The following is a 21,244-nucleotide window of genomic DNA, read 5'->3' as shown; positions in this document are numbered from 1 at the left end:
GTGAAAACTGGTCCTCCACAAGAATCACATAGATTGGGTAAACTTTGTTCCTCTTTCAACACACTGATTTGGAATCCTCGGAATTTTTTAGTGTCATTTTGGATACTGTACTGGCCAAATAGAATGTGAGACAGTCTGTGAGGGTGTGGCACATGCTCAAAGCTGACTAATTTCAACTTAAATACTGCGAGTATTGCGTTCTTTTTGGCGAGTACTGTAGATGTAGTCAATAAGAGAATTTCTCGAATTTTGTAGTCAATGAGTGGTGTAGTCCATGAGAAAAGTGTAGCCATTGAGTTTTTGCCCCACTTTTGAAGCCGCGCCGGCGCCAATTGCAAGAAGCAAACATTTTCTTTTTCGGCAAATTGAGAACTGTCGATGAAAATTGCTTTTTCTAGAAAATAGTATTTTGTAATTAAAAAAAAAATATTTTTTTCCAGTTTCTCCGCATGGAAATGACGACTCCATTCAAATTATTCGAACTAAAACCGAAAGCACGCGACAGAATTTTATTGCTCATGGACCCGATTCATTTGTATGTTTCACATTTTTTGTCGAATCAGATTTCTTCTAAATGATTTTTACAGATTGTTCTTTCATCAAATCGCGAATAAAGCTACGAAAGAAGTCATCACTTCATTGTGCAAAAAGAACCAAAACATCGAAATTTCGATTAATTTTGACGTTCACGGGCGACGCGATAAGCGGGGACAACGATTCGACAAAAATGCAAAGTACTTGGTGTCGTTGCAAGGGAATGGTCATCAAGATTTTATTTATTTGATGGAGGAAAAGTTCATCGGAGAGAAAAATGTTGATTTGGTGTTCGGCGATCACAAGGTTCCGTGTATTTTCAAAAAATATGTGAAACCAGAAAAGGGAGATGTCGGCTCTTTCGATCAGCTGTTTCATTCATCCGAGATGAAAAGACCCTTTCATAGACAAGTTATTCTAACTTATTGGAATTACGAACTGTTCGATGCAGTTTTGGATCTCGCTGACTATTTCTCCGAAGTGTTCGCTACGCCGATCACCGAATTGATCAATTCTCGAACAATGTCTGTCTGGAAATTTCGGAGAGCAATTCAATGGTTAATCAGTCGACAATCATCGATAAAAAGAATTGATTATTTGCACAACGAATTATCGGATGCAGATATTTCAATGTTTTTCGGAAATTGTAATGTTACCGAGCGTCTCACAATTTGCATGAAAGACAACGACAGAATAAGACATCATCGATATTTTGATTTGGACACTTTGAAAATTGGCATGGCTTCTTGGGTTACAATCGATTATTTATTGGATATGGATTGCATATTTTTCCGAATTTCCGGTGCCAACATGACAAGTTTCGACTGTAATCGCTTCATCAAAAGTTGGCTGAATGGAACCAACTATCGTCTTGAAATTATTTCAATGTTTTGCGGTCAGATATTGGAGAGAGGCGACGTTCTGGATGGGCTGGAAACACGTCATCGGAGTGGTTATCTTGTTGAAAGATTCAAAAAGTAAGGCAAGATAATTCTAATTTCCTATCCCGCTTTCAGCGCAAACACTCATGAAAATAGAGATATAAAGTTTTGATTCCCAGGTTTTACCGCGGAAAATGAAAATTAGAATACCAGTGTATTTCGTATCTTGAAAATCGATTTTAGTATCCTGAAATGGAATTTTCGGATCAAATATAACGTTATTTGAGTGAAACTTGAGTTTTGTGGCGTGTCACTCTCATTTCAAAAAATAAAATCCACATTCCAAGTATTTCAGCCACAAAGTGGGTGGCAGTACATTCGAATTCTGCATTCGCGGAGGATTCGACGTTCAACGAGAAGATGGAAAGCTGGCAACAGTCGATACGAGTATGATGGAGAGAGGATTGTTTCTGTTCGTTGTCTGGACCGAAGATGAGATTTCTGAAGGATTCAGGCGCCAAGAATCCGAAGGAACCGACGGTGACGTCGGTTGTACTTTGTTGTAGATGTGTATAATATGTTAATGCTATCTCTAATGCACGTGTTATTTCAAATATATTATTTATTATCGAGCTGCTTTTCTTATGTATTTTTCTGCTCAACTTGTAAACACTTTACACATTTTCTCCCCCTCCCTTATGACTGGCAAACAACTGTTCTTGGTCGGTCACTCTTTTTACACTTTGTTTTCCACCCATCATATCATTTCGCTAGCATTCTTTCGACACAACTCAACGTTCTGCTCGAAAAAGTTATTCTGACCGAAAAATGAAGCCCATCAATCGTTTTATACTCGCTCTATCGTTTATTTTATTCGTAATTTCGGCTGTGGAGAGCTCTAAGAAACTCCATACAGAGACTTCGAAACCTCTCTGTGGACTTTGTGTCAATATTGTGAAGCAATTGGATCAAGTCTTGGAGCATGGAGGTGATATTGAAGCTGTAAGTTAATGAATATATCCAAATTCTGAAAATGTCGCGTTCTAGTTTTTTCCTCTAAAGCCAGTCTATTTCGAAATCAGATTCTTACTCTGGTGACGTCATCGGGGTCAAAGTGTATCATAGGATGCCTATTAGCTTTTAGTATCTACAAATCAGAAATTAGAAAACATTTTTTATGCGATAAAAACTGGTGTCTGAAAATATTCAATTTGAAAGCGCATCACGGGTCTAACAACTTGATGTCAACAGTGCGCGGGTTACTGTACCCTGTGTTTTTACGGGGAAAATATTATAAACAAAATAAAGTTACAGGCTGTCGACAAGTTCTGCAAAGAAGACGTCCCCTCATTCATGGTTGATATGTGCGAGAAAGTAATCGAGAAGAATTTGGAGTACATCATTGAAAAACTGAAGGATCACGAAGAAGCCGACAAGATCTGTACCGATATTTTCTTGTGTCGCACTCCAAAACAGTATTATTTCTTAGAGACTGAGAAGTAAATTTGAGAATTTGGATATGTATAAAATTGAATCAATAAAGAATTTCATATAACTGATTGTAAAGAATCAAGAGATCATATCACAGAGAATGACTGAATTGAATGGAATTTCAAAAGGCACTGAATTCAAGAAAATATATGGAGAAAAGTGAAATTGATTGTTCTGGTGCTAGACCCAATAATGATTTGTCGGTTGAGTTTGAGCAACCTGCTCGAAGAGTCGCATTGGAGGGGGCGTGTCAGATGAGATTCCAGCATAGTCTAGTGAGGAGACATTCTGGCGACGGGGGTTCGGAGGTTTCCGGGATGACGCGTTCTGGAAAAATTCTGGTCTTATAGTAATTGGGATTATTAAAGCCTACCTCCGGCTTCGGCGGTTTATTGAATGACTTCATGGTCATTCTATCCTCCGCTTGTCTCACCGACGCGAATACAGTAGTCCCCAACAAATCTGGTGGTTTCTCATGATCTATACTTTCCGATGGAGACGGTGGAAGTCTTGTTGGAGTATCCAGCTTCGTACTGATAGGTGTTCTTGATTTATTCTTTTTCTTTCCATCCCCACATCTTCTACATATCAAAACAAACATAGTTGCGGCTACAATAGCGCCAAGGATCACAACAGGAAGACTGTTTTCTCCAAGTATTGAGAATTTAGGGAGACCAGATCCACCATTCGAGAAAGGTGTCCCATTAGAATCTCCAGAAGGCGCCAAGTCATACGATTCCATATCAGCACGGAGAATAGTGATGGGCATTGTGAATCGAGCAGGTTGCACGTTGTCAGCACGTACTTCCAGCTGTACAATTTCGTGAACTTCCTCGTCTGTACTGAATGCTTTGTAATATACAATACCCTTTTGGATATCTGTATAAGTGAAATAGTACGTGGAATAGTTGGTGTTCGGGTCGAAAGTGAGCCGTCCGTATTTAAGAGGAGATGTCAGGAAGAATCGAGGGGTCGCATTCTGGAATAATATTAAATGAGTTGGGGGAGGTTTTCGGGGGGTAAGTGCGCTCTATCGTCAGAAAGAGAAACTCGTTGTCTTCATCATTAGAGCGCATTTCCATATATAAAAAACACACCAAAAGCGTCGATGCATTTATCTGTGAAGTCGTCAAAGGAGTCGCCGTATCTGCCTCGACAATCACTGGTTGTACAGTAACCAGAGCTCGAACTTTGAGCTCTGAGCTGTTTCGGAGCACGTCACGAGAGTCATTTTCAACGACGAAGTCGAATTTGTCCTGGAACTTGTATTCTTTTCAAAATACGTTATATAGAGATACGAGCCGTCAAAATTGAGCATCAAGATGCCAGCCACCTGACAAGCAATATCTTCCAAGACGTATATCTCAAAACCTAGAATAGCTATCAAAAAGTTATAAACTACAAAAATATTCAACATAAAATTTCATAAATTTTGTTAGTTGACAACTTTTCGATAGCTTTTTTAGTTTTTGAGATGCAATGTGTCGAAGATTGAATTGTTTCTCAGCGTCACTCCTTCTCTCTCCCCTTCAGTTAAAGCTTCATATCTCAAAAATTACGGTAACTATCAAAAAGTTATAAATTACAAAGATATTCTACATAAAATTTCACACATTTTATTAGTTGACAACGTTTTGATAGCTTTTCTTGTTTCTGAGATGCAATACGTTAAAGATTGTCTCTTCCTTTCAGTCACCCAAAGCTTCATATCTCCAAAACTTCGGTAGCTATCAAAAAGTTGTCAACTACAAAAATGTAGCGCTAGTTTTCATTTACAGCATAATCGACCCTTATCATTAAAACTCACCTGATAAGAATGCATATTCAATTGTGCATACAGTACCCTTCCATCATCAATATCCTTCTGACTGAACTCTTTTGCCTCTTTCTCTCCAGCAACCCAATAAAATGTTCCATTCTCCGGTCCACTCGTTATTTTATACTTCAAACTACTCCGATTCCCCATTGAAAACGCTCCAAGATGCTCCGAGTTCAACACAACATAAGTTTTTCCCTGTGGATACCAAATCGTCGAATGATTCTTCAACATCAAATCCAGTGGTCGAATATCAACTATCAATGATCTCGTGTGTCCCTCAATATCCAAAACAATGACATCATGCCACGTGGCAGTCGGTTGATGCCTGTTGGCAGTGTGCCAGATGGAAATCTTTCCGTCGTTCACTTCTTGCTGAGAGAACTGATCGATTTCATCGTCTTCTCTCCGGATAGTCACTCCATTGGCTCCTCGTTGCTGGGTACTGTAGACTATGGATTGGGGAGGCACTGTCTTGTGACGTGTCATGAGCATATCGGCTAGGAGAGGAGTGGATCCACTGTTGAGGATCGAGACGGAATCCGGGAAGAGGATCACCTAGGAAAATGCAGTTTTGAGAGGTAAAAAGGGCAAAAAAGGCAACTTTTGGGCCTTTAATCCAAGAGTACATCGAATCTTAGGGTACATCGAGGAGCTATGATCATGGGATACATCCATAGGGTTATCATAGGGTACATGGACTCTGAATTTTCAAAAAATTTCAGTCACATTTTCCCTTTCTCTGAAAAAGCAGTAACATGTTCCTTGAACAAAGCTTTTCTCGAAAATTTATGAAAACTCTGAGACTTCTGAAATTTTATGAAAATTCTGACTCAATGTACCCTATGAGAACCCCATGGATGTAACCCATGATCAACATTTTCATAGATGTACCCTTTTTCGATGCACCCTTGGATTATGGGCCAAGTTTTTAAAAATTACCTGAACATCCGGATCCGGTGGGTTCTTAATTTGAATATCCACTGAAATCCTTATCCGACTCGCTCTTCTCGTTGATTCCCTGGCAGCATAGACATGGAAAATCAGAGAGTCACTGAGAGAATCTGTGGCCTGAAGTCAAAAAACTGGTTTTGTAGCAGCGCTCCACCGCACTCTTTTCCAATAGAGCGCACTTACCGTATGCCTATAAAGTAGGTGAAAAGAAGTTCGTAGCTCTGTCCATGAGACTCGATTTCTTTCATTATCCAACCATTCCAATGTTCCCGCACGTGGCTCTGTTCCAATTTCGATCATTACAATCTGCAAATTTTTCGATTTTTTGAAGACATTTTCATTCCCAAGTTATAAACAAAATGTGAGTTTTCAATCATGCTCTGCTGATAACTTTTTCGCGAGATATCGAGAGAGTGGAGAGAGATAGAGACGCAGACAGTGAGACACTCTCGTCGTCTGCGTCTCTCTCAGCTCACCACCTCTAAACCTAATTAAATTACAGTAAGATGCAAAATTCGAAAACAACGTCATCTGAGTCCAGTGAACGTCAACATAACAAGAAGCCAGATGCTTTCAAACTTGAACTATCCACTACTGTATTCGTGGTTCCAACCAAAGGAACATTACACATTGAAGTCAAAAATATAGCGAAAAAAGTGCAAGAAGTACTGATAACTCTCGAATCGGCAATCTTCACAATTCAAAATTTTCAAAAAGAAGTCTACCCAGCACAACAAGTGTCGATGATTCTGAATCCGATGGAGACGAAAAGTTTCACAATTTCCGTTCGAGACCATTTCCCCGAACCATTCACATTTGAGAAGAATCAATTGAAAAATCCCGAAGGAGAGCTCACAATTTCTCATTGTGGCACGACGAAAAAGACTGGGAAAGTTGAGTTGGATGTTGGAGAGAATGGTCTCATGATTTTAGGAGTTGAGAAGAATGAAAAATTGAGATGGGGAATGTTTTCTCATAATATTATGATGGATAATGCAACGAGAGAGTTGAAGGAACAAAAGGAAAGATATTTGAGAGAAAGAAAAGAGTTTGAGGATCGGAAAAGTGGAAAATCATCGAAGGAAAGTGGATCGGAGAAGGAGAAAGATGTATTCGAATGTTGTGGGATTAGTTGTGTTATCGCCTGATCTTCAATTAATAAATGGATTTCTTTTTCTGTTAGTTAATATGTTGTTAATGTTGCACATCTCGTAAGCTACTAAAAAGTTATTAATATATTAGGTTGGTGCATATGTTTCTTTCTTTTTTTGGACAATTTTTGGCATGAAATTTCTTGAAGGCTAATAGCTCACATGAAGAGAAATATAGTTGGTTAGTAACTATAACTCATAATTAAAATCTCACTTAACTTCTCTTCTGTATGTAACGTGTCAGTGACTTGTTCCTTCGTTTCAAATAAATAAATAAAATAAATAAATAACTACAAAAATGAAGTTCTACCTTTATTCTGTATGGTTTATGCATAATTTAGTTTGTGGGACAATCAGTGATACTGTAACACCCTCTTAAAGTTCGTCGTTTTCAACTGAAAAAAAGCAGAGTTGTATATCTTACTGCATGGTACTGTATAAAGGGTGCAGATCATACTAGCAAATTTTCAAGGCCCGGTTTCAAAACAGAATACCTGTTTTTTACCAAATTTTTCTTCGAATGAATTATGAAGTATAGTAAAAAACTCGACCCCCAGGCCGTGAAAATTTTCGTCATAACCCGCCCCGGCCCGGGCAGTTGCAAGTATCGGTGCACTGAAGTAAATACATTTTGTTACACGTGAATCATTTCCATTTCACGAACATATTCCTTCCCAAAAGAACCTTCCGCCATTTCAAAACATTTTCCAAATTGACTGCGAACTTAAAGGTGTTGTAATCTTCGGAGAGTTACCAATACAATTACTGTTTTCAGATGAGTTCTAGGTTGGCTAGTAGCAAAGGGAAGGGAAGAAACATATTTAAACTAGAAATTGATCCGAAGATTCTCGAAATTCCAAGTGACGGATATCTGACTGTTCATATTAAAAATGACTCGATTCGAATTGCGGGAATAGTGGTTGAGCTCAAATCTTCTATGTTTAGAATTGCGAATCCATATGCTGAAGACGATTCAACGGTGAGGAGAAAATAATTAGAGAACAATGTTCACGAGAAATGAACTATACCCATAGATCATAAATGTTTCTTTAAGACAGCATACACTAGATTGGACTGTGGAAAAACGATCGATCTTGTCATAGCACCCAGAGCATCTTTAATTGTAGGAAATTATACGTGTGCTCCAGAAGGTACACTGACGATATACCACTATGACTATCCGCCGACAGATGAAAAGACTATATATGCTTGTAATAATGGTAGTAATGCTTGGGAAAGTCCGCACGAGTTCCCATTCTTGTGGACGAAGAAATATGATAAGGATCATGGCGAGATTGAAATGGATTTAGTGCTTCCATTTGCGGAAGGACACGTGAAAAAAATGAGAAATAAACATTTGAAAGATAAGAAAAGACATGAGAAGCAGATGAGGAAAGAGGAGAAAAGGGGACATGGAAAAGGTGGTTGCACTATCGTTTGAACTGATTCTGATTCTTGCGATATTAATAAATCATATTCAATGTTTAATTTGTGAATTGCTAGTCAGAGAAAACACAGTATTATTATTATTTCCTATGATCTACAATGCCCAAACTAACCTCCTTATCGACTGCATCAGCTAGAGCTGACACATCCAAATGTGACTGATTGAAACATGCAGATCCACCACGAGAGACGATTAGCGGGCGAGTTGTGATGTATTTGGAGAGTACTTTGTCAGAGATTGCGGCGTACGTTGTGGTGATTCGGAATCTGTAACTATCAGTAGGTAAAACAGAATTGTCTGGAAAAGTTGTCATCTATATATACTTTCCAGACACAAATACAGTAATGATCAAAAAATTGAAATTGTGTTGAGTGACAGAAATAATACAGATGACGTCGGGGATTCTGAATTCTGAACTCTAGATCTAAGGGTTAGAGTTCAGGATTCAGGATTTTAGGTTCGGAGTTCTGGTGACTGGAATCTGGATTATGAGTTCAAGATTCAGAACTCTAGATTCTAGATTTTGGATCTTGGAATCTGGACTCTGGATTGTTCAGGATTCAGGAATCTTAAAATCAAATACAGAAGGAAAATTACAGTATTATTTCAAATCTTAAATTTTCAGAATCGACTCAAAAAATGTTGCGAAAAATCCAGAAAAGGGACCGATTTATATCGCGGAACCAGTTGAGGCATGTCCCCTTTTTCAGCATCTCGAAAACAAAATATTTATGATTTTCAGCTAAACGAAGGATGATCAATGCCATCACAACGAAAAAATGTGCATTTTATGCCGCGTAGTCAGGATGTCAACGTTTCACATCTTTTTCACGGTTAGTAATCAATTAGTGGGAAAAGGTGCAACTTTGAGAGCACTTAAATCTTTTTAATGTGATAAAAAATGATTGAATTTAACATCGTTGTATAGACCAAATCTAGGTCTTCATTTTTGTAGTTTACAGTTTTTTCATAGCTATTTTATTTTTTGAGATACGCGTCATTAAAGATAGGCGACAGGACGGCAATAGGTGGTGAGACGCAGGGAAGCCAGACACTCTAGCTTTTCTGCGTCTCTCATCTCAAACTACCAGAAATATTGGAAAGCTGTCAACTACAAAAAGAAAGATCTTGAATTTTCTATCTAAAAATTTCATAAATTTATCGAACTTGGACTCAAAGCACTCACTTCTCATTTGTATTCAAAAACTGTGCGGAATTATTCTTGTGCACTCTGAAAGAGAATGAATCCCTCCGACTCCACTCGTTCTGATCCGAGTATCCAATTGCAGAATAGACGACTTGACGACGATTTATCTGAAACAAACACTTTTTTAAAAAGAAAATAACAGAAGCGTAATCCACCTGCAACTGCGTGAACACAGAATTCTTGATCCCATCCACCAGAACTTCTCCGAATCTCGCAGGCTTCAGAATAGTGAACACGATTTCATCTGGACGTGTACCCGGCATGTTGGCACGGAGAAGTTCGGTTCCGATTACGGTAGCTGAGGATGGAGAAGCAACTAGACGTCCGTTTGCTTCGAGAATATTGGAACTGGATGATAGTTCTGTGGAGAACCATTCGGGACCGATCTGGAATTAAAATAACTGAAATTTGAGAAAGCAGGAGGCGCAGAGAAATCAGACACTCCAGTTTTACGTCTTAGAAGACGTATATCTCAAAAGCCTAGAAAGTTACGAAATTTTTGTCAACTAATGAAATGTGGAAAATTTTATGAGCATTATTTTTGTAGTTAACAACTTTTTGATAACTCTTTCAGTTTTCGAGATACGAGTCTTCAAACATGCTCTCTACCTTATGCTTTCCATCAGTGACATGAAACGAGAATCCTCCAAATGGATTACTGTGGTTGGTTGCCAAGAATGCCACGTTTGATTGGTCAATGTCGAATTGGGTAAAGTTTGTGATGACTTCTTCGATGTGTCCCGTCTGAAATTCAGAACTTTTCTTTTAAAAATTTATAGAGAAAATCGGTGAGTTTCGAGCGCGATTCTTGGAAAAACGGATAGTCAAAATGTTTTGAATTATACAACTTTTTGATAGCTATTTTAGATTTTGAGATAAAGATATAGGCGTTACAAAATTGCTTTTCAAAGTTTTCCAAAAATCGACTAGCTTTGGAAGTCTATAGCAAAGCTGAGATTTAGACGATTTTTAAAAAATTATAGTGGATATATCAAGCAAGTCTTGAACCACATTTTTGCAGTTGAAAGTATTTTGATAGCTCCGCCCACTTTTGAGATATGCACTTTCAAAAATGAGCGCCTAGAAGACCGAGAGAGGTGAGACGCAGAGAAGCGAGAGTCACTCCTCGTTTTGCACACTCTCTCGCCACCCCCTTCCTCGTCAAGTACCTGCATTCTTTAAATGCGTATATCTCAAAAACTAAAAAAGCTATCAAAAAGTTGTCAACTCTAAAAGTGGAGATACAGATGTGATCTACACATTCATATAACATTTCATTCCAAATTCCTGAAAAAAACTAGACAACTCACTTTCACAACTCTTCCATTCGATGGTTGTGCAATGATGTAGGTGATCGAGTTGGTAGGCGTGTCCGTGTCCTGAAAATTTAAAAATCAAAACAATTGAACATTTCAGATAGAAAGAAACACCTCTACATCCAGATGACTATTCGTAATCAATGCCTTGTTCCCAGTGACTCTCAACACCTCGTTTCGAATCATAACAGGTCCTAGAATAGAGCAATTCACAGAAAACGGTCCCTAGTTATCATACCTTTTTCATTAATCCTGGTCACTGTAATCTGCATCAAATGAGTGCCCGTACACTGATCCTGAACACATGCTTGAACTCCAATACTATCATTTCCCTGAGATCCATCCGAGATAAACCAGACTTGTCCATTTTCAATCATTCGAGTGGTGAATGTTCCTGGAAGAACACAAAAACTTGATTTCGAAAAGTTTCAGAGCAAATTAAAACGAACCAATCGATGAAATACTAGTGATATTATGAACACTGTCAGTTGTGACCCAACCGGAAGTTGGTGGTGAGACTACAGTAATCACCGCTTCTTCATTTTCACTTGTCGATACTTTGAGGAAATTTGTGGTGATTGGAGCACGACCGCCAGCAGGGACAGAGAAGAGAGATGTGGAGATGGTGATCTGAAAGTTTTGAGATATTACTGAGAAATTCGTCAACTTTGAGTGTGCAGCACGGTGAATTCCAAAAAAACTTGTCTTAAACTTGACTAACTTTAAAGGTCTTTTTACGGACTCCTACATAGCCTCAGCGTTTCAAATTTTATATGGTCTTGTAGATCAAACCTAGATCTTTATTTTTGCAGTTGACAACTTTTTTCTAGCTCTTCAACTTTTTGAGATATGCAGCTTCAAAGTTAAGGTACCTTGACGATGCGAGAGAGTCAGACATTCTCGCTTCTCTGCGTGTCTCTCTCCCTCATGGACTTGAAGTCCCGTATCTCGAAGTCCCGTATCTCGAAAACGTGAGGACGTATCCAAAACTCACATTTCTCTGAAACACATCGATATCCAACTTGAGATGAAAACTTAGATTCCTCGAAATAATCAAAACTTGAAAATCTATTGAATCATTTGAATGATCCGCATTATTATGAACATATTGCACACTTCCAGATGACACGTCACTATCTGTGAATCTGGAGACTCGGGACGAGTAGCTCTTTTCTAAATGAAAATCTGAGATTTCGAACAATAGTTAGAAGAAAAAGTACCGTAATCCAAGGACAAGTATCCGAAACTCGGGTGCTTCACAACTTGATAAATAACCGGAGGTTCTGCATCAATCATAGCAATTTCCAGAAGAGTTTTATCGATAAGAACCGCTCCACCAACTGGAACACGTAGCATACGATGTTGTTGGTAGGTGAACGAGTCACGGGAGTTTTCACAGCGGACACGGAGCTGGAAATAAATATTTTCAGTTTGAATTTTATATGAATGTGTACATCACATCTATATCTCCACTTTTGTAGTTGACAACTTTTTGATAGCTTTTTTAGTTCTTGAGATATACGCATTTAAAGAATGTAGGTACTTGGCGAGGAAGGGGTGGGGAGAGAGTGTGCAAACCGAGGAGGGACTATCGATTCTCTGCGTCTCACCTCTCTCTGTCTTCTAGGCGCTCATCTTTGGAAGCGAATATCTCAAAAGTGGGCGTAGCTATCAAAATACTTTCAACAGCAAAAATGTAGTTCAAGACTTGCTTGATATAGCCAGTATAATTTTAAAATAAACCGTCTAAATGTCAGCTTTGCTATAGACTTCCAAAGTTAGTCAACTTTTGGAAAAATCTGAAAAAAAAAGTATGTAACGCCTATATCTCAAAATCTGAAATAGCTATCAAAAAGTTGTCAACTGCAAAAATGTAGAGCTGGTTTTGATCTACAAAATGAAAACTCTAACCAACCTCAACTTCCAAATTCCTATCCGCCACCGCCACTCTCAACTTCTCCACCGCATTCTCATTTGGCACTGAATACCAAACTGACTCGTTCTCAATCTCCCTTTGACTAAATCCTCGTGCAGATTTCCGTTGACTTCCAACGGAAAATCTGGACGTATTACTGGAATATACAATATCTTCCAGCCGGACATCCAAGTTGGTGAGAACCGTCAAATTGTTCGAGGAGAGTCCTGGAAATCAACAAAAGGAGGTGAGATCTGGGCTTAAAGATCAGATCTTACTGATAGTTTGAGGGAAGTGTGCTCCACAGATCATCACAATTTCTGACTTCTCTATCCAAACATCTGGTTTGGCTGCGAGAACGTGCATTTTTCCTTCGACACGATGAGCTCCGTCGCTTACGGTGTATCTGGAAAAGGGCTACTGTAACATTGTGAGGATACTGCAGTGACCTACCCAATATAAAACTCTCCATGATGTCCCAAATGTCTTATCATCACTTTCCTCTCGTCAATATCGTGTTGAGTAAAAGAAGTCAGTGGGAGGTATGGGGATACTGTAGATAAAATGGCAGCATCCTTGTTTTGAGTGAAGTCAAAAAGTAGGGCTGATGCATCAACGTCTTCGTCGATCCAAGGCAGGAGGAAGGGGTGGAGGACTCGTTCTCCTCGTTCCACCATCTGGAAATGAAAGTTTTTTGAAATAAGTGTTGTGATAAACGCGCTCTATTGAAACAAGTTTGTGCATCGTATCAGAGTTGTGCGGAAGTGATTTTTCTTATTCGGAAGTCGGAAGTCGGAAGTCGGAATTAGTTTTTTTTTCGCAAAAATTCAAAATTCCAAGAGAAAAATAAAAAAAATCGCGAAAATCAGTGGAAAATTCGTTTGTGGTGGAGAAAAGCCTATTTTCTGTCCTTTTTGACCAATTTTTCATGTATTTCTGCAAAATGTACTTTTGGAAAATTCCACAATATGGAATAACGGAAGTCGGAAGTTGGAAGTAAAACTTTCAAAACGAAAATCGGAAGTCGGAAAACGGAATTCCGCACAACTCTGCACCGTATTCCTGTGAAAAACTTACATAAACGGTGACATTCTGTGCCAATTTTGGTGCATTATCATTCAGAAGAATAATCGAGAAACTCAATGTCAACGGGACTTGTCTCATCGGATTCTGACGAGAAATCGCCAAGAGCCGACACTCATCCGACCGAGTTTCATCTCCAGAATGAGAATAGGTTAGACGATGTTTTGAAATGTCGTCACTCGTGAAATTCGAGTCTTTCTTTAGAATTTCACCGATTTGAAGACGGATTTGACCGTGGAGAGTTGGGGAGACTACACGGAATATAAAGTTGGAGTCATCGGGGGTCGACAGGGAGAGGAAATCGGAGGTGATCTGAAAGTTCAGAAAATATGATTGAGAGTGGAGAAATGATAGACAAGTTACCGATGCAATCTCTCCTTCTTTTACAACAATGGTCTTGTTGACGAGTCGGATAGACGATTCTTTGGGGACGTACACGATCTGAAACAGAGTTATTCGCTCGGCACAGTTATTACAACTGCGCTCCACTGAAATGCCCTCGAAAAATGTCTTATTTTCTCTGAGTCTCTCAATTTCGCACGAAATATTTTTCGATTTCGGTAGAGCGCGGTTGTAAGAAGAGTGACGTGCTAGTAGAACTGAGTGCATCTCAACACTGTTTTGTTTGCTCTCATATTTTTCCTGACCCTTTTTTCAACACTTATTTGACATTCAGAAAATTTCTGATATGAGACATGAACCACTAAGAGGCGCAGAGGAAGCAATCAGTAAACAATGAATCTCTAAGTTTGATCTTATCTAAAAATTCTTTCCGAAAAATTCGACCCCAGGCAGTCCTAACATTAAAAAAAACTCACATCAAATCTGAGGAGTGGCGAAGAAACAGCAGGTGACACAACTCGAAAAACGAAGAAATCATTGACAATCGAGTACTGTTGATAGTGTAGTTTGTAGCTAATCGATCCCTCATCAATATCCTGTTGAGTGAAATTCGATGAAACTCCGATTCTTCTCTGTTTTCCAGCTGGCAGTTTTCTTGAAAGAGTACCTAATTTCGGTGGTTCATCGATATGATAAACGAGATTATGGGCAGAGAAACTTTTGGGAAACGTCCAAGAGAATAGATTCGGTCTGCTGATCCACATTATTTCAGTTCCATTCAGAACGAAAGGTTCACGAGTGAAAACTTTGATGTTCATTGGGATGAAATCGATTCGGAAGACGTGGACCATCGAGGCGAACTCTCCTGCTTCCACCTAAAAACATCGATCATTTTCGAGAGCTCGTTTTCAAGTCAACGAGAAATCTTATAGAACAATTCTAGAACTTCATTTTTGTAGTTGACAACTTTTTGTTAGCTCTTCTAGTTTTTGAGATATGCTCCTTCAAAGATGCGTAGCTGAAATTGCGAGAGGGAAAAGAGGCAAACACTTTTTTTTCTATTTTTTCACTTTCTATCCGAATTTCTCCATGTTTCGCACTTTCTACTATCTGAAATGGATAGATTTGATCTACAGTATACATTGCAGAGAGAGGGCGCAGAGAAGCTAGAGTGTCTGGCTTCTCTGCGTCCACTTCTATCAATCACCTATCTTTAAAGGCGCATATCTCAAAAACTAGAAGAGCTATCAAAAAGTTGTCAACTATAAAAATGAAGATCTAAACTTTATCTATAACATATCCAAAAACTAAATACAGCAAAAGTTTTCTGACCCCATGGCGCTCTTTCAAAATTCCATCACTTACCTGAAAACTGAACATATCACTCGGAGACGAGCTCTGACTAGTATGCCGAAATCGAACTTGCTCCTCATTCACTTGTGATTGAGTGAATGTTGTGCACATACTGAATTTGTCATCATTCTCTTGAAGACATTCAACGACTCCTGTATCTGGCATGTCGACGATTCGATACGCGACAATCATGTCTTTGATCGAGGCTTCGAAAGAGAGATCTCTGGAAATTTCGGTAAATGGGTTGATTGCAAATGCGCTCTATAGAAAAGTTAAGTTTCGGTAGAGCGTGTTTGCTATACTAGTGATACCTATTTGTAATTAGAGAATTCGAATGGTGTAGCAATTTTAATCCGGTATTGTGAACCAGCTTCACGTCTACTTTTGTACTTTGAGTCTCCAGAATCACCACTCCACTTCTAGCTTCTCCATCTCTGGCGATCAGCCTGAAAAAGAAAAATTGATATTTAAAACCTATCCAACTTTGAAAAAATCCTACAGTACCGTGCAGTAAGATGTACAATTTGGCCTATTTCAGTTGAAAATGGCCAACTTTGAGAAGGTATTACGGTATCACTGATTGTCCCACAAAGTATAAATTTTTATGAATCGTACGGATCAAAAATAGAACTTAACTTTTGTAGTTGACAACTTTTTTGTACGAGTACTCTGTAAAGAGTTACATATCGACAAAGTAATTTCTCCCTCAAATCGTTCCATTTCAGTGTAAAATAGAGCGTCTCGTTTTAAAATGACTATAACTTGCTAGGGAGTATCCGTAGAAAAAAGTTGATAACTACAAAAATGTAGCTCTATTTTTTATCTGTTTGATGCATAAAAAATTTATTTTGTGAGAGAAATTGTTTTACACACTCTCAAAGTTGGTCATTTTCAACTGAAAAATGCCAAATTTTATATCTTACTGCACGGTACTGTAGATTAGATTCAGACATCTATAAAAAAATTTTAACAACCCACCGAATCCTTCCACTTCCCAAATCGGTGCCCTCATCAACCAACGAAACCATCTCCTCAATCAACTGTTTATGACTGAATTCATTGACTTTCTGTCCGTGTACTTCGATATGCACTCCATTCGATTCGACAACTTGAACTCTCACTTTCTCTGGTCTATCATCTGCATCAGTCAACAAAAGAATCTCATTCGTGATGACTCGACTTCCTTTCGAAGCAATCAATAATTTCTCATCCTTTGATCTTTTCACTAGTTCTGGTGCATCGTTCACTCCGTTGATTTTGATTCGGAGAGTGTAAGTTTTCGATTCGGCGGATGCGAGTTCTTTGTGTTTCACAGCGAATTCGATCTGGAATTCAGGTCGTATTGGAATGGACACTTCATGGGAATATTACCTGAAACGACAACCGATCCTCTCTGCTTTCAGTTCCATCGTGCTTATAAATGACTCGTCGCGCTAGCAGTTGTGCATATGTGAACGAACTTGTGACCACGTCATCTATCCGAATTTCTCCATGTTTTGCACTTTCTACTATCTGTAAATGGATAGGTTTTATATACAGTATACATCGCAGAGAGAGGGCGCAGAGAAGTCAGACAGTCGCGTTTCTCTGCGTCTCCTTCTTTCTCTCTCGCCCTAGTCAACTGACTATCTTTAAAGACGCGTATCTCAAAAACTAAAATAGCTATCAAAAAACTTTAAACTACGAAAATAAAGACCTAGACTTGGTCTATCAAATGATTATAAAATTCAATAGTTTTTCATCAGTTTAAAAAGATTTAAGTGCTCTGAAAGTTGCACCCTTAGTGGTCACTAACCGTGAAAAAGATATCAGTGTGTGAAACGTTGACTTCCTGACTACTCGGCATAAAATACACATTTTTCCATTGTAATGGCATTGATCCTCCTTCGTTTAGCTGAAAATTTCATATATTTTGTTTTTCGAGATGCTGGTATACTTCAACTGGTTCCGCGACATATATCGGTCCTTTTTCTGGATTTTTCGCAGCATTTTTCGAGTCGATTCTGGAAAATTTAATATTTGAATTAAAGATTTACTGTAATTTTCCTTCTGTATTGGATTTTAGGAGTCCGGAATTTCAGATCTAGAGTTCAGAATTCAGAATCCCCCACGTCATCTGTGTTATTTCTGTCCCTCAATCTTTAACAACACCTTGCTTTCTGAATATTCGAATTCTCCAGAATCCATTCCCTTTTTCCTATTACCTCTAGTTATTTTTGACCAATCTCTTTCATCTTTTTCTTCACAACAAACAACTTTTCGCCGCCGTCCGTCCCATTCATCTCTCCACCACCACCCCATAAATCCCCCTTTTCTCCACTCAATGTGCCAATTTTATCGGACCACAAAGTATCAAATTCTTCCTTCTTCACTTTCTATCCCATTCTCTGTCTAAATCTCTCAATTCTTGACTTCTCTCTCACTCACTATCATCACTTTCTTTAAACCAGTGAGACAGTGTGTGATAGTGAGAGACGCAGAATTATAGAGATCATAATAATGGAGAGAAATAGTGGGTGATATGAAGAGAGTGGGTAGAGATGATTGCTTCAAGATGTTGGAAGAAGAAGGAAAAATGAGATGAGTTGAGTCGGACAGAGAGACGATGATTGAGTGCAAACGAGACCGCCCATTATTCATGGTTTTGGATGATAGGGCACACGTGTTACATTCTCAAAAGAATTAGAAAAAGAAGAAAAAAAGGAAAAAAGTCACTGGGAGTCGAACCCTTGTCAGTTTTGTGGCGAGCAAAACGTCTACCGGTTGCGCCATTTGGCCACGGGCGCGGTGTCACCAGGAATATTGTGATAATGTCACCACGGAAGTAACCGATTCGTGGCCGGGTGGTCTAGTGGTATGATTCTCGCTTAGGGTGCGAGAGGTCCCGGGATCGATCCCCGGCCCGGCCCACTTATATTTTTGTAAAACGTTTTCGAACACATACCCACATATCCTTTGAGTCATGATCGAGTTGGATTGAGTGATATCGAACATACATCCTTTCAGAGCGGTCTCGTTGATCGTGAGCCCTGTAAACAAAACTTTTCACTACACATATAACATATATTCTCATTTTCTTTCATGAAATTCCTTCTCTAACACATGGCTCATAAAACATAAGTATAAGAAGAGGGGAGAATTTACAAAATGTGTCCAAGTGCAAGTATAAACAGAAGAGAAAAGACATGTGTTGACACTTGACAACACTTCCGAGCTAATTAGTCAGAATGAGGTTTAGTAAAGATTCTCTCGAGGTGATGCTAACTTTATGAGATCCGTAGACTACTGTAGCTGAAAAAGCGGAAAATGGGTTATTTTGAAGCGCAAGTAACCCTGCAACGAGCTGAAACGTTTTTTGAATATCAACTTTAAAAGCTTGTAGCTGAAAACCATTATTTCGAAAGTTGTTGTTTTGTAGTTTATTGGATAGAAAAAGTCTTGAACTACATTTTTGCAGTTGGAAGTTTTTCGATAGCTCCTCTAGTTTTCGAGATATACGTCTTGGAATACAGACGGCTGAAATGTTGAGATAGTGAGAGACGCACAGAAGCCAGCCGTTCTCGTTTCTCTGCGTCTCTCTCCTCTTCCCTCTACCTGTTTCAAGTGCCTACCTTTACAGGTCTATATCTCGAGACCTTGAAAAGCTATCGAAAAACTTCCAACTACAAAATTGTAGATCAAGACTTTTTCTATCCAATAACTAAAAATTGAAAGTTTTCAAATCAATGGTTTTCTGCTATAAACTCTTAAAGTTGTCCCTTCAAAGCCACCCATTCTCCCCTTGTCATGTAGGTAAGATACCGTTGAAATTCAAGTGTTCGATTCATCTTTTTTGCTCTTTTCACCCCGTTTGAAACTCGATATCTACAAGATTTTTCTCTTCTCATTTCACCTCTTTTTCAAGGAAAAAATTTTTGTGCAAAAAAAGTTTTTTTGTCGGAACGTGGCAAAATAAATCCCATGAAGATATATCCTGCAATCTGTCAAGCAAAAAGCAATCTCATAAATCTGGAATTGAAAAAAAAAACTTTTTCTCGATTTCTCTTCTGTTCTCTTGAATTCTTTTTTTCAGAATCCGTAAGACGGCTCCTCCAAACAAAAAGAGCACTTTAGTTTCCTCCATTTGGCTCCTTTTGAAGACTTTTGGCGGTGCCGCCGGAAATGAGAAAAAGAGTACTATTGGAGCATTTGGAGCATCTCTTGCTCTTCGGGGCTCTTTTTGCTTGTTTTGTTTCTGTTCCCGTAATAAACAATTGATGAACAAGAATGAAGAGGGAGGAGAGGAGATCATTGGAAATTCATCCATCAGTTTTGGAGATGACAGATATAAAAACAAGGGGATAACTGGGATAACTTGGAAAGTTACAAAAATAGCGAAAAAACGTTTTTGAGTTTTTCGTTCTAGACTTGGAAGTGCTCAGTTTTGACATTTTCAGCGGAAAATTGCTCTATTTTGATGTTTTGTACCTCTGCTTTCATTGATCCCAGCGTTTATATTTTTGTGATGTTAGAACGCTTAATTCTCAGTCTTCATTTTTGTAGTTGACAACTTTTTTCTAGCTTTTCTAGTTTTTGAGATATGCGCGTTCAAAGATATGTAGCTGAAACTGTGTGAAGGAAAAATAGATTGACGAGCGCTAACTAGGGAAGGCCCGCGAGTGACCGTAGAGTTATAGGACGTGACTTATATTATTGGAAAGCTGAAAAAACGCTAATTCCAAATATATATTCAGTTTTTGCCCTCGAGGTTTGGAATTCGAGAAAAACGAGATATAACTCCACAGTCACTTGGGGGCCTTACCTAGTAAGATTATTAACTTCGAACTTTCATATCTCAAAAGTTTGGAAAGTTATCAAAAAGTTGTCAACTACAAAAATAGAGAGCTAAACTTGTTCTATAACACATTTTAAAATTCAAGAATAGTAACGTTTTCTGATTCTGTGAGACGTTCTCAAAGTTGGAGGATTTTCAGTGAAACTACACAAGTTCTGCGGAATAGATTTTTCTTATTTTGATGTTTATTAATAAAATATTTTTGTTTAAATGTAAATCCGGATGTACATTTTCGTCAGGAAAATTGGAATTTCACAATGTAGATCAAGTTACAAAGAGCTAAATTTACCTTCCTAGATTACTCATTTCCGATGAGTATCCGGTTTTGATGACATCAGCCAACACCCATATTTACAGTTTTTATATTAATTTTAAAATAATTTTTAGCAAATCCGAAACCTTACCAATATTGGGTGCCGAGCATAATGTAGGTGAATAAACGAGAGAATTAGCATGTGGAGACTGGAAATGAAGTGAAATGTGAGAGATACATTTCAGTGAGAATGAGGTTGTCTCGTTTTCAGTGATAGCTGATACAGGAATAGAATCTGCGTAGATATGACCATCATGGACAGATAACGATAGGTTTTTCGATGGTGTTGTCAGAATAATTGGGGCGGGATTTGATGAGGGACCATTGATTTGTAGATCAAAAGTGAGTGGAGAGGTGATAAGTGATATGAGTGCGAGAAAAGTCATCGACACATTTGGCCAAAAAGGGCCCTTCTTGAACTGCTGAAACCAATGGGAAGAAGTAAGAAAGAGCGGAGAAAGGGAAACAAGTGCCCGAGTATTCCCAGACAGAGAAAGAAGTCACAGGCCACGCCCACTTTTAGAGAGGGGAGGAAAGGAAGAAAAGAAGAATGAACAACTGACACATAGTACATCATAAGCTGGTTGAGAGGATGAGGAGGGCGCAT

The 21,244-nt window shown here is 38.6% G+C and overlaps 6 protein-coding genes across 6 annotated transcripts; 4 read left to right on the top strand and 2 right to left on the bottom strand.

Moving 5' to 3' along the window:
- Positions 1–449: 449 nt before the first annotated feature.
- GCK72_002712 (uncharacterized protein) lies at positions 450–1,981 on the top strand (the record flags this gene model as incomplete). Its single annotated transcript, XM_003111895.2, has 3 exons — positions 450–535; positions 588–1,511; positions 1,771–1,981. The coding sequence occupies 3 exons, from the start codon at positions 450–452 to the stop codon at positions 1,979–1,981; spliced, it is 1,221 nt and encodes a 406-aa protein (XP_003111943.2).
- A 262-nt stretch (positions 1,982–2,243) lies between these two features.
- On the top strand, positions 2,244–2,918 carry GCK72_002711 (uncharacterized protein; the record flags this gene model as incomplete). Its single annotated transcript, XM_003112171.2, has 2 exons — positions 2,244–2,417; positions 2,730–2,918. 2 exons carry the CDS (start codon positions 2,244–2,246, stop codon positions 2,916–2,918), a joined length of 363 nt encoding a protein of 120 aa, XP_003112219.2.
- Positions 2,919–3,086: 168 nt separating this feature from the next.
- GCK72_002710 (uncharacterized protein) lies at positions 3,087–5,976 on the bottom strand (the record flags this gene model as incomplete). Its single annotated transcript, XM_003112227.2, has 6 exons — positions 3,087–3,233; positions 3,280–3,885; positions 4,004–4,162; positions 4,714–5,280; positions 5,665–5,793; positions 5,860–5,976. 6 exons carry the CDS (start codon positions 5,974–5,976, stop codon positions 3,087–3,089), a joined length of 1,725 nt encoding a protein of 574 aa, XP_003112275.2.
- A 206-nt stretch (positions 5,977–6,182) lies between these two features.
- On the top strand, positions 6,183–6,824 carry GCK72_002709 (uncharacterized protein; the record flags this gene model as incomplete). The annotated part of the gene is made up of 1 exon (XM_003111867.2): positions 6,183–6,824. One exon carries the CDS (start codon positions 6,183–6,185, stop codon positions 6,822–6,824), a length of 642 nt encoding a protein of 213 aa, XP_003111915.2.
- A 778-nt stretch (positions 6,825–7,602) lies between these two features.
- On the top strand, positions 7,603–8,268 carry GCK72_002708 (uncharacterized protein; the record flags this gene model as incomplete). Its single annotated transcript, XM_053723556.1, has 2 exons — positions 7,603–7,806; positions 7,882–8,268. 2 exons carry the CDS (start codon positions 7,603–7,605, stop codon positions 8,266–8,268), a joined length of 591 nt encoding a protein of 196 aa, XP_053592201.1.
- Positions 8,269–8,353: 85 nt separating this feature from the next.
- GCK72_002707 (uncharacterized protein) lies at positions 8,354–21,023 on the bottom strand (the record flags this gene model as incomplete). The annotated part of the gene is made up of 24 exons (XM_003111937.2): positions 8,354–8,540; positions 9,461–9,588; positions 9,637–9,867; positions 10,091–10,225; positions 10,792–10,860; positions 10,912–10,991; positions 11,036–11,191; positions 11,247–11,427; positions 11,792–11,970; positions 12,018–12,207; positions 12,713–12,939; positions 12,991–13,118; positions 13,166–13,389; positions 13,790–14,107; positions 14,159–14,236; positions 14,614–15,012; positions 15,503–15,713; positions 15,802–15,936; positions 16,469–16,815; positions 16,862–17,002; positions 17,286–17,384; positions 17,427–17,493; positions 18,435–18,519; positions 20,729–21,023. 24 exons carry the CDS (start codon positions 21,021–21,023, stop codon positions 8,354–8,356), a joined length of 4,290 nt encoding a protein of 1,429 aa, XP_003111985.2.
- Between the last annotated feature and the right edge of the window lie 221 nt (positions 21,024–21,244).

The sequence above is a fragment of the Caenorhabditis remanei genome, chromosome I, assembly GCF_010183535.1.
Source record: "Caenorhabditis remanei strain PX506 chromosome I, whole genome shotgun sequence".
Classification (NCBI taxonomy): Eukaryota; Metazoa; Nematoda; class Chromadorea; order Rhabditida; family Rhabditidae; genus Caenorhabditis; species Caenorhabditis remanei.
This window is presented reverse-complemented; position numbering and strand designations above follow the sequence as displayed.